The sequence below is a fragment of the Morus notabilis genome, unplaced genomic scaffold (assembly GCF_000414095.1).
Source record: "Morus notabilis unplaced genomic scaffold, ASM41409v2 Scaffold78, whole genome shotgun sequence".
NCBI classification, from domain to species: Eukaryota; Viridiplantae; Streptophyta; class Magnoliopsida; order Rosales; family Moraceae; genus Morus; species Morus notabilis.
Genome location: NW_010367622.1, coordinates 769,678 through 783,050, shown reverse-complemented (window position 1 = coordinate 783,050; position 13,373 = coordinate 769,678). Strand labels below are relative to the sequence as shown.

The window sequence follows — 13,373 nt, the reverse complement described above, 5'->3', positions numbered from 1 at the left end:
TGTTTCCTCGGCTTTCCTTGTCATAGTTTGATCGTGAAGGCTTCCAATCCGCAGGTTTGCCATGGAGTTTCCAGCAATTTTCCCTTTGATGTCCTGGTTTGCGACATTGATCACACCAAGGTCTTCCTCTTCTCTGTCTATTGCCATTCGGGTTGCTGGGTTGTGATACTCGGATTGTTAGAGCTGCTCCTTCAAGGCTGGAAGCACTATCCTGGGTTCCCATCATTAGTTTCTTCCTACTCTCTTCTCTCCGAACTTCTGAGAAGGCTTCCCTTATGTTTGGAAGGGGTTTTATTCCCATCACTCTCCCCCTGACTTCATCCAGATTTTTGTTGAGTCCAAGAAGAAACTTAAAGGTTCTTTTCTGTTCCACAATCTTCCTGTACAGATTTGTGTCTTCTGTGCACTTCCAAGGATGAACTTCAAACATGTCAAGGTGCTGCCAATGACGATTAAGGGTATTGAAGTATTGTGTGACCGTGAGATCTCCTTGGCGCAGATCATGTAATGCGGCTTCTACTTCAAACAATTCAGAGGTGTTCTCTGAACTCGAATAGGTTTCCCTAACTGCATCCCATATCTCTTTTGCAGTCCCATAAAGGAGAAAATTTTCTCCGATGTCATTATTCATGGAATTAATTAACCATGACATAACCATGTGCTTTTCAGTCTTCCATGTCCTGAATTTTGGATCCTTCTTATCAGGAATTGAGACTTCGCCAGTGAGATACTCATCCTTGCCCTTGCCGCATATGAACATCATCACTGATTGAGACCACTGGAGGTAATTGTGGCCATTGAGTTTGTGACCTGTGATAAGGATAGATGAGCCTTCCGTTCCACCATGCTGATTGCTGACTGGGGACATATCCGGATTGGAGTTAACTTCCGAGGTTGAACTAGATCTCTCGGTTGCCATACCGTATTTGGTCATGGGTAGGGTTTGAACGGTAGGGGATTGAAGAGGCCTGTGATTTTCAGGCGGCGCTAAGGAGGGAGAGATGAATTGATACTAGGGCTTCTAAAGGCTCTGATACCATGTAGATTTTCAGAGAAGGAAATTGCCCTCTTTTTCTCTCTTATTAATTTTATTGAATCGGTACAATATATATATATATATATACTACAACTATAAATTCTAGGTTAAAGAGAATCGGGAAAATATCCCACTAAACTAGGAGATAAGAGATAGAGGAAAACTGAATTTAAAGATAGGAAATCAAATCCTAATCCTAATATCAATCCGAACTATATTGAGGATAATTCCTAATTTGAATTTTGAATTTCAACACATTCTTATGAGTGCAAGCAAGGTGTTCTTTCATCCTCTTAACACCTCCTTTAATAATTTGATTGCAAAACACACATTGGAGGTAAATATAAGTCTTTTTGTCATTTTCCGATGTAATTTCTTTTCCATATTTCTAAGCCGGATCCCGTCTCCCACTACGACTACCGCTAGCATTTTGGGGAGGTCTCATCCTAATTTTTTTTTCCTAACTTAAACCAGGAAAAAAAAACCAGAATTGCAAGAGAAAAACAAACAATATAGCATATAGCTGTTTCTCTCATAAACACAGATAAGGAACATCAATGCATAAGAATAAAAATCTTTAATATATAGATAATCGAGTAAGCCTTCAAAATGAAAAAAAAAAAAAAAAAGTAAAGAGTAGAAGGAACCTTGCGAAGAAGAAGGAGGTGGCACGGCACCGGGAAAGAAGAAGAAGAAGAAAGAGGCGCACGGCGGTCAGCGATGAAGAAGGAGGCGCACGGTGGTCGGCAGTTGGCACGAAGAAGAAGAAGAAGAAGGAGCTGGCTACGAAGAAGAACGAGTCTCTGGTTTTTGGGAAGAGGCAGGAAAGAATGAGAAGATTTCTCAGAGGGAGACGTTATGTTGAGTCTCTGGTATTTGGGCTTTTGGGGCCGACGGGCCCAATTCAATTAGGGTTAAAAAACCCACTGAAAATCCTATACACGCAAGGCGTGCGCCTCACTAACCGCCTGAGGCGTTGCTCAAAGGCGTGCGCCTCAAGTGGCTGAGGCGCTCGCCTCAAGCTTTTTAAAACCTTGAACATGAGTGCACGAGCCATTTCAAGTAAGTGTCTGTTCTTGCGTTCTGCAATACCATTTTGTTGAGGGGTGTCAACATAAGAGCTTTGATGAATTATTCCATTTTCTGCTAGATAAGGACTGAAAGTGTTATTAAAGTATTCTCGTCCATTATCTGTACGAAGAATTTGGATTTTTGTTTGAAACTGGGTTTCCACCATTTTATGAAATTGTTGAAAAATCAGTGCGGCATTTGACTTTTCTTTCAGAAGGAATACCCAACAAACTCGAGTGGGATCATCAATAAAGGTTATAAACCAGCGTGCGCCAAATATATTACTTATTCTTGAAGGCCCCCAAACATCACTGTGAATGAGTGAAAAAGGTTTAGAGATTTTATAAATTTGTAAAGGATAGGAAACACGGGTATGTTTTGCAAACTGACATGTTTCACATATAAATGAGTGAACATCTTTATTGACAAACAATGAAGGAAACAACTTTTTTAGATATAGGAAATTAGAATGATCAAGTCTATTGTGCCATAACATAATTTCATTGGAAACAGAAGCATAATTACAACTCAAAGCTTGAACTTGTTTATTCTTGGAAAGTGGAGAACCTTCAAATAGGTATAGCCCATCACATTCTTTAGCACTGCCAATTGTCCACCCCGAAAGTAAATCCTGAAACTCACACAATGAATGAGAGAACTTAGCAGAACAATTCATATCTCTTGTTAACTTCGCAATGGACAAAACATTACAAGCAATAGTTGGAATATATAACACAGAGTGCAATGTTATATAACCCGAAATTCTCACTGTCCCTTTTCCTGTTACGGATGCTAATGAGCCATCAGCAATTTTAATCTTTAGACCATCGTTACTAGTATTGAACTCTGAGAAAAAACTCCTACAATTGGTAATGTGATCTGAAGCACCCGAATCAACAATCCAAACATCTTTGCACGTAGTTTTGGTTGTTAGAGCGGGGAGAAAATTACCCCTTTGCGCTACTGTTGCTGTTGGCCCTGTGGTGGATGTTGTTGCCGGTGCTCGCTGTGACAAGAGCACTTGAAGCTGCTCTAACTGCTCCTTGCTGAAGGCCGAGCCAGTGCTGCTTTCTGTAGCCTTTTCGCTTCCTCCAGATGAGGCTGCAAAGCCTTGGCCTTCACCAGGTTGTCGCTGGTGCCAGCGTTCTTTTGCTGGTTTCCAGTCCGTCGGCTTCCCATGAATCTCCCAGCATGTGTCGTTTGTGTGTCCATTACGTTTGTAGTGGTCACACCATGGTCTATCATTCCTCCTATGATTTTGGCCATCTCCATTGGAACTAGGACTTTTTCTAACAACCAATGTTGATTCTTGGTGTGGTGATTCAATAACAGGCTGCACGTTTTTCTCCTTTCGGGCAAGCATCACTCTTTGTCATGCTTCTTCACGTCTCACTTTTGCAAAGGCCTCCTTAATTTCGGGGAATGGTTTGAAACCGAGCACACATCCACGAACTTCATCTAGTTCCTTGTTGAGTCCGAGTGGGAAGTCGAAAACTCGTTCTTTGTCAAGCATCTTCTTGAATTTTGCACTATCGGTGGAGCAACTCCAATTGAAGTTCTGATACAAATCCAATTCCTGCCACAATACTTGTAATTCATTATAGTATTCGGTGACACTAAGATTACCTTGCCTTTTTTCTCTTAAGGCTGACTTTATTTCAAAGATCTGGGCTGAATTCCCAAGATCCGAATACATCTCTACCATCTCCCAAATCGCATTCGCTGTCTTGTAGTAAAGGTATACTCGGCTAATGGCAGGTTCCATTGAGTTTAATAGCCACGCCTTCACCATTGAGTCCTCCGGTTTCCACTTCTTGTATGCCGGTGGTCAGGTAATCCAGCCGGCCCTTTCCATCAATAACAAGGATGACCGATTGGGACCATTCAACATAGTTGGCAACGTTTAACTTGTGCTGTGTGATCTGTAGTGAGTGACTATCATTGACATTGATGATTTGCTGTGATCCTCCTTGGGAGTTTTGAGTTGTTGGCGAGATGTGCTCGCTGGTTGCATTGGAGGTGGCTTCACGAGAAGCCCCTGTCATGGCAGTTTTCGCCATAAGGAATAAAGTATTATTCCTGCTCTGATACCATAAAGGTATTTGGGAGAAAAGATGAAATTGCTTTATTTCATATTACACACTTTTACAATCATTCTTTCTCTTTAAATAGAGAAGAATTGAGAACCCTAATCACCCAAGGTGAGATCCCGGTGATTCTCTCCTAAAATAAAAAGAAAACATACTTCTAATTATCCTAGAAACATACCTAATATAATTCTAGAAATCAGGAAACTAATTTACACTAAGTCAAATAAGGAAAGTAACCGGATTCCTCTCCAATCACTCGGTTTTTTCCACATACTCTATACTGGATATTTAATAGGAAGTTGAATTCAGATGTAATGGCTCTTATTGGTTATTAGATATCAACTACTATTAGGGTGGAACATATTCATAAGAGAGCTTACGGGCTGTCACAGGTGTAGTTATTGTTTAGCCTATTGGTGCTTCATTGTTGGTTTGTCCACGTGGTTCATTTTTCCAACGGTAGCGTAATTGACATGATATATCTTGGATGGACATAAAAAAGAAGTAAACCTCTAACTTTCCGTACTAAATGTTTGCACCAAAAATGTATAGACCTGTAATATTGCCATCTAATCCCAGTTGAGTGAAACCAATTTCGGTTTATTCAATAATTAAGAGAAAAAAATGCCGGTATGAAATATGAATAATCAACTAAATTACAATGCTCTAGTTTATATGCAGCAAAGTTGCTTAATAATTTTGTGTAATAAACTCCAAAGTTCTATGAAAAAATTCCCAGTTCTCTAATAATTGATTGATGGAGGGATCAATATATTAAGGCGCCGAGCGGGAAATATAAAATTGGGAACTTTAGCTTTTACAAGGGGCAAAGTGAAATTAAATAAAAAAAAATTGAGGAACTTAAGTGTAGTTTACCAAATAAAAAGAGAGCAATTTTGTTAGCTTTTCCTTCTTCTTTATCATCTTTCATTATTCCTATGAGATGTAGATTTCCTTAACTGAATTGTTTCCATCAAAGTGCACTGACTACTGACATGTTTCTGGAAACTACATCTAATGCAGAGTTCTTAATCTTCCACAAAGCCAGTTTTTGACAGCAAATGTGAATAACCACCGTCATAATGGCAATCCTGTAGAAGCAAAAGGGGATTCTGACAGAAACACCCCCAAGCAGAGGTACCACACGGATCATATTTTTGGGCTGAGATGACTGGTTTGATTTCCATCGAATTACATATGCCAATTCTTAAGATTTAATGCTTTTCCTGATCTGCAGTTGTGATTCTAAATATTGTCATCTTTAATACGAAGATTGTAGAGTATCAATCTCTCACTCTTATCATTCATTGCCAGACCAATTTCTTGCATAATTTTCCCCATTTCAACTGTTTGAAAAATGAACTTAGTTTGGCTTTCATTTCCTTGAGAAAAAGAAAAAAAGGAAGAAGTACATTTTTTTAGAAATGTTCCGTTTGTGTTCGGTGTAAATGTTAATGGAAAGAGAGTGAACAATTAATCAATTAGGAGAGATTATCAGCGAAATTGAACAACCAGCAAAGAGTGTCTAGGTCTCTCAAATATAAAAGAAAAATATTTTGAAAGACTGATTTCGCCGGTACTTGAAAAAATGCAAGGCACTAATTAAAGATCCCGACTTCCCGCATAATGCATGGACACGTCCTAGGTTGCTTGTCAATGTTCTAAGCAGTGGTAGGGTTTGAGCAGAGCCCTTCTCAAGAAATTTTTCAATCTGCACTTACAAGTCCTTTCTTTTCATGGGATAAATATTTTTTTGGCTTTCGAAGTTGCAAAGGCTCTTTTTAAATAAAAATAAGAAAAAAAAAGTATGGTTGGAGTAGGGTTACAAGTGTTGAACAAATTTAAGATGTAATTTGTTTGATCTAACTGTGGGTTACTTAGGTCCAATTGGAAACCTCCGATGGGAAAAGGAGGTAAAAGAGAGAGCAGAAAACGTGCTTACTCTGAAGATGATGAGTTGGATCCGATGGATCCGAGCTCTTATTCAGATGCTCCAAGAGGTGGCTGGTATGTCTTAAAAATTCTATATATGTTTTCTTACTCTTCATTTGTGGTAGAACTGAAGTGGTAGGAACTAGGAAGAGAAGACTACTGTTATGTCTCTGTCTCACCATTTTGCAGGGTTGTCGGCCTGAAAGGAGTGCAGCCACGAGCAGCTGACACCACTGCCACAGTATGCCTATTACTCTTGTAGTATCTTTTTGTATATATAGGAGTTTTGCAGCAGGATTAAAAAATAAACTCTTTACTGTAGTGTGTCTTCGAACCATAAAAGGTTGCGCACACTAATACAAAGCTGCTTGTGTGTGTGTATCCACTTCACTGGTTTCTTCACTTCTCGACAGCGCATACCTTGCATATATAAGCATGCGTCATTTGTTGGGTCTACAGTATAAGATCAGAATCTTGACATTTTCTGTAAGAGGTTTGAGGTTCTCGTGCTTCAAGCATAATTGGTTCTATGTTTTTGTGAAATTCAGGGTCCTCTTTTCCAACAGCGTCCTTATCCATCGCCAGGGGCCGTCTTGCGAAAGAACGCTGAAATTGCTTCACTAACAAAGAAAGGAAGCTCACAGTTCACTCCTATATCAAAAAGAGGGGATGGAAGTGATGGTCTTGGCGATGCCGATTAAAGCGTGTAATTCAAATGGTACGGAAGTTGAATTTTGTTCTCCAGCGAGTCCGGAAAGTAGGTGAATATCTCTTATATGTAGGTTTTATTTTTATTTTCATTTTTAAAAAATTTTTTAATGGGGTGATTCAAACTCTAGATGTCCTACATCTATATAGTTCTTTGCTTTCTGTTTCTAGTCAAAGAGTAGCGTCCAATAGTCAAGGTGAAAACTATTTATTGATTAGTTACCAAAAAAAAGACTAAATTTAGTTTGTAACGAAGTTGTAATCCGGGTTGGCTATTGCCAAGACTGGATCAATTAATGCTTATTGTCTATATAACGTCAATATCCATTCACAAAAATATTTAATTTCAATATCTCTGTCCAAAAATGAAAGAAATTAAGGGCCGTTTGGTCTGTTTTGGGAACTATTTTTCACGTTCGCGAGGTGGCTATCATGGCAACGTTCCTCAATAGCATGTCTCCATATATTTTCGAAAAGGGCTGAGATAATTGCTAAACAATCACATTTTTTAGTATTAATATATATTATTATATCATTAATGTGTTAATTGTTGATATACTAGTTACTTTTTAATTGTTAATTAATTAGTATATTATTATATCATCTAAACCAAACATTAAATTTGTTGAGTTAAGTTTAAATCACTTTTAACTTTTTACAAATAAATACTGGTTTGAATTGAAACTATAGTTCGACTCTAGAACTCTCTTACCAAATGGGGCTTTCAGTACTTGTTTTTGGAATCCTAACCTAAAACAGTTTCACTTTTGTCTTATACTCAAAATAATCTTAAAAAAAAGTTATTTAACAAACGGTCTCAATTTCTATTAAACTTGTAATTTCACGCGAGACATGGATTTGTGAATTTCGATGCGGCCCTCAAGATTTCTATTTTTTTTTTTTTTTTTTTTTTTTTTTTTTTTTGAAAATCCAAGGCTGGTTATTATTGATAGCTAATGCAAATCATGAAATGCAATACGGGAGATACACTCAGGTACCTCTTCCAGCCAAGCCTGCTTACTATTGTGAGTCGAAGCAAAGCGAGCAAGTGCGTGGGCTACTCCATTCGCTGAACGCGAAATAGAGCAACAAGAACCACCACCTAGGTTATGTAACAAAATCAAAATGTCCGAGATTATGGCTGTGTTTAGAATTAATCTCATTTTTATTTTTCACGTTTTTCAAGAGAAAAAAAATGAAAACGTTTTTAAAACGGCGTTTGGCGCAATAAAGATAAAAAACGGAAATGAAAATGATTTTTTAGTTTAGTGTAAAATGAGAGAGAAATAAAAAATGACTTTTAGTCATTTTTCATTTTTTATTTTTGTTTTCTCCTTTCTTGATAAAACTACCAAACGCATTTTCAAAAGTGATTTCTGTTTGAGATTGAAAACGTTTTCATTTTTATTTTTATATAAAAAATAAAATAATTTTAGAACGAGTTCTAAACGCGCGCCTATAGAGCCTACAGGAGCAAGACTATTAGGGGCATTAATACCACAAATTAAAACATTTCATCACTCGGAAACCACAATCAGCAGCAAGTTGCAATCCTTCCCTAACTGCAATGCATTCCGCCAAGATCGGAGAGAGAGAAATTACATCCAGTTTTAAATTAAGACCTTCAAGATTTCTTGGATGGCCCAAAAGTTTTAAATTATTCATGTAGTGAATTATGTATAATTCTAGGATGTCAGAGCTTTCTTTAAGCATTTTTCAGTATTTCCAACTATAACTTTACTTGTGGTCACGACATTGTAGTTGGTGTTTCTCTTAGAAAAATATTTCTCTCTCTACAAGGAAAAATACCTAAAGTGTCCCCTAACTTTTGGAAAAATATTATGGTTGTGTTTGGAGTTGCTTTTGTTTTTAACGTTTTTCAAGAAAGAATAAATGAAAATGGGAGAAACAGTGGTTGACACAATTAAAGATAAAAAACAGAAATAAGAATGATTTTTTAGTTTAGTGTAAAATGAGAGAGAAATGAAAAATGATTTTTAGTCATTTTACATTTTTTATTTCCGTTTTCTCTTCTCTTGAGTAGAGAGAGAGAGAGACATTAATGAATTGTTTTTATACTGAAAAAAATTTCTTGATATAACTGCCAAATGCATTTTTAAAAATGATTTATGTCTGAGATTGAAAACGTTTTTATTTCTATTTTCATACAAAAAAATAAAATCATTTTATAACGAGTTCTAAACGCACCCTATATTTCATTCAGTTTTTTAAAATACCAATTTACCCTCGAACTTTTCAGAAGTGCTACATTCCATTAACTCGTTAAATTTTTAAAATTCCGTTCATTCATGAAATTACAAAAAAAAACTAACCTGGGAGTATCCGAGCGTGAAATTGTTTTTGACGGTCATTCCCTAAAAATATTCACCAAACCACAAGTGGGGTTAAAGTAATTTTCTTAACACCGGTGTAAAAAATTGAAAATAGAAACTTCATCACAAATAAAGAGTTTACAAAAATAAGAAAAAGAAATCATAAACTGATAAACATAAAGTTAACTTTCCCTTTCTCCCATACACCTGTGGCAAACATTAACATGATCTCTAAAAGTAAGTCGCACAAAATCATGAGAAGTTTTTTTATTTGCTCACATGGATAAGAATGTTAAGAAGAAACCTCATAATGATTTCCAAAATCATGAGAAAGGTTACATAAAAGTTGATGTTTTTCTTCATCACGTAATTATTTATTTGAATATATTGAGCCCTTCGATCATGTTTTATTTGCTCACATGGATTCCATAATTAAAAAAAATGTTCACAACTATAAACAAAATTGGGCATTTTATTTAATAGTTATAGCAAAAGCCACAGCTAATTGATTTGGTGTAATTAATTGTGAGTCGCTGTAGGTGGAGTATTAAGCGGATCATAAATAAGATTTAATTTTAGCGGCTATTTTAATTGAACCTTATAGGCACTAAACATGTCAATACTCTCAATCCTGAGTTTACTGAAAATATTATATACTTGGATTTTACATTTTTTGAATTACTCCGGGACTGAGAATTTATTAATTCAATAGCCTCTGTAATTTGAAAATGTGGATCTGGGTATAGTGATTAATTAGTTTTTCAATATTGGAATTTTGTGGCTCCTTTGGGAGTTCATAATTTCCCCTTAAGTTGTGTCAAATTAATTGATCGCTTGAATATTTAGTCAAAGTAATCTCTTTAGGAAATCTACATATTTAATTATGTTGGGGGTGATCAATAAAATGACTAACGGGCTTAAAGACAACGTTGTAATTTAATTTGACAAACAGTCGTACCAGATTAATTATAAAAATTTAACAGTGGCATAATATATGATTAGTGTGTATATATGTACAGAATTAGATTTACATTCTCATAAATGGTTTGTATTATTTGGAATGCAATTTCGTAACTATAGTGGAATCATTATGAAATTAATATTTAATTCATTTTATCAAAGTGGTGATATTAGATTGGATTAAATATTAAAAGAAAAAATTAGTAAACTCACTATGTATTGTTCTAAAATTTTGACCCTTTAAACGTTTGGTTAATACCCTTTTGACTAAAAGGTATTAATTAAGAATAAATAGTGAAAATCTTAATCCCATGAGTATTTATCTCCTTTTTCTATATTAGGAGCCAAATAATATAAGCCCATAAGATCCCTATTGTAGCTTAATCCTGAGATTATACATATTATTCAAGAATAGAGAATTATAAACAATTAGGAGGGATGATCAGCAAAATTGAACAACCAGCAAACGGTGTCTAGGTCTCTCAGAAAAATATTTTGAAAGACTGATTTCGCCGGTACTTGAAAACATGCAAGGCACTAATTAAAGATCCCGACTTCCCGCATAACGCGTGGACACGTCCTAGGTTGCTTGTCAATGTTCTAAGCAGTGATGGGGTTTGAGTAGAGCCCTGCTCAAGAAATTTTTCAATCTGCACTTACAAGTCCTATCTTTACATGGAATAAATATTGTTTTCGGCTTTCGAAGTTGCAAAGGCTCTTTTTGAATAAAAATAAAAAGAAAAGTATGGTTGGAGTAGGGTTACAAGTGTTGAACAAATTTAAGATGTAATTTGTTTGATCTGACTGTGGGTTACTTAGGTCCAATATGGAAACCTCCGATGGGAAGAAGGAGGTAAAAGAGATAGCATAAAACCTCCGATGGATCCAAGCTCTTATTCAGATGCTCCAAGAGGTGGCTGGTATGTCTTTATTTAAAAATTCTAAATTGTTTTCTTACTCTTCATTTTCGGTACAAGTGAAGTGATAGGAACTACGAAGAGGAGACTGCTGTTACTCTCGTATAGTATCTTTCGGTATAGTGGGAATTTTGCAGTAAGATTAAAAAAAAAAAAAAAAAAAAAAATCCTCTTTTGAACCATAAGATGTGCGTACCTTTTGATTATGATGTGATTTAAATTCTAAAACGTAAATTAACGAATGGTAGGTTGGCCATCCTAATACAAAGCTCCTCACTTGTTTCTTCTCTTTCGGCGGCATATACCTTGCATGTATAAGCACGCATCATTTGTTGGGTTTACAACAGTATAAGATTAGAATCTAACATTCTTTGTAAGAGGTCCGAGGCTCTCGTGCTTCAAGTAAAACCGATTTTATGTTTGTGCGAAAGAACGCTGAAATTGCTTCACTACTAACAAAGAAAGGAAGCACACAAGATTGCTGGCACTAAACATGTCATTTTGATTATTAATAAAGATTTGTTTATTTCATATATCTATGTATTGTTCTATTTATGTTCATAATTGTTGAATGTATGATAAGTAAATTGAAAGTCTGAGACTGTCATTCTAAATTTTTAGGTCATGCATGTAATGTAAAGAACATATATCTAAAGGACAATGTTTTTAAAGACAAACTGGAAACGTTGAGTTCCAAGATAGATGGCCTAAAGATATTGGAATTGGTATCTGTTGGAGATAAGGATTCAACGAGGAAATCTCTAGAGCAAGTATTGAATCAAGGGGTTAAAGAAATTTGGATGCAACTTTACAAAGGGTAGATTTGGCGATCATGTTTCACTTCCGTATGATCATTTTACTTTGATATTGAAAGACTTGGCATGATTTTACTTGAGTAAATAGTAGTGCCAGCAATCTTCATACTTGGTTCAGATTTTCGTTACATTTTGAGGTTTTTTTTTTCCCCTTTTTGTAGGTTGGTTATGGTTTTGGCGATGGGAGTGATGGTCTTGGCGATGCTGATTAGAGAGTATAATTCAAATGGTACACAAGTTCAAATTTGTTCTTCTCCAGCGAGTCCCGAAAGTAGGTGAATATCTCTGACGAAAAATGAAAAGAAGAAATTAAAGAGCATGTTTCTGTATATTTTCAAAATTGACTCGTATGATTGGGAAACAATTACATTTTTTGAGAGAAAAAAAAGGAAGATACACGAGTTGTTGTTGTTGTTGTTTTTTTTTTTTTTTTCCGTATTTATGTTCTAGGCCTTATTAATGCGTTGCAATATTAATTAATTGTTAATTATATTAATTACTAGTTAATTAATTAGTTAATATAATTCTTTTTTGATGGAAGGTAATTAATTTATATTAGTATATCACTAATGCATTAATTGCCAATACACTAATTAACATCCACTAATTAATTACTAATTTTAAACAATTATTTAATATAATTATTAAATATTGTTAATTATTTCATGATCTTGACATTTTTTTTTGAATCAATCTTGACACAATTTTTTGAATCATTACAAGACAATTTTTTTTTTCTTATATTCAAAACAATCTCTAAGAAAAAAATCAAATGCAATTTCTCAAACGGCCCTAGCAATATATCTCCACTCCTAAAAATTTCTCAATTTCACTCGAGGTAGGGATTTGCGTTTGTTGCTGCAACCCTTGAAATAATTTTCTTGGCATGATTGAAGGTTCTAAATTATTCATAGAGTGAATTCTGTCTATTCTGACTGATTAGTTTAATGGGCATTTTTAAAAATACCCCTTGAAATGGAGTCCTTTTTTATTTTTATCCCTTAATATTAGCTCATATATTTTTACCTTTTAGAATAGAACTAGTCAAAAAATAGAGTTTTTTTAAAAGGAGTGCTATTAGTAATGTGATGATGACCCACGGATTCAAGCACACAAATCAACGGTTTGTGGAGATATAACAATCAAACAAATTATATGAAGTCGAAATAAATCCAAAAAATACGTGAAGAAAAGGAGAAGAATAATAACACACAAAATTTATCCAGGTTCAGACCTCAATGTGATATCCTATGTACTGCAGTATGGTGTTTTCGTCTACTATGATCAATCACAAGTGATTACAATAATGATACAAGAGTACTCTCCAAGAATGCCCTCTCAATTCTCTCTCACTCTGTCACTTGTTCTCTCCTCCAATACAATTGTTCTCTCACAATCCCAATTAAAAAGTTGTTTCTCTAATAAGTTTCTCTATGTTTCCAAAGTCCTTTGTGTAGCCTGCAAGTCATGCACAAGACGTTCCGCAAGTTTCCCACACCGAAAATGGAAAG

General features: G+C 35.4%; 1 protein-coding gene across 2 annotated transcripts in view; it reads left to right on the top strand.

Moving 5' to 3' along the window:
* Window positions 1-7,168, top strand: part of LOC21410519 — a 24,944-nt gene extending 17,776 nt beyond the window's left edge. For both annotated transcript variants that reach the window (XM_024175355.1, XM_024175354.1), the window contains exons 12-15: window positions 5,221-5,334; window positions 6,079-6,204; window positions 6,319-6,370; window positions 6,678-7,168. In XM_024175355.1, the coding sequence (XP_024031123.1) occupies window positions 5,221-5,334; window positions 6,079-6,204; window positions 6,319-6,370; window positions 6,678-6,830 (445 nt within the window). In that variant the 3' untranslated portion in view covers window positions 6,831-7,168. The remainder of the gene's footprint in view (window positions 1-5,220; window positions 5,335-6,078; window positions 6,205-6,318; window positions 6,371-6,677) is intronic.
* The last annotated feature ends 6,205 nt before the right edge of the window (window positions 7,169-13,373 follow it).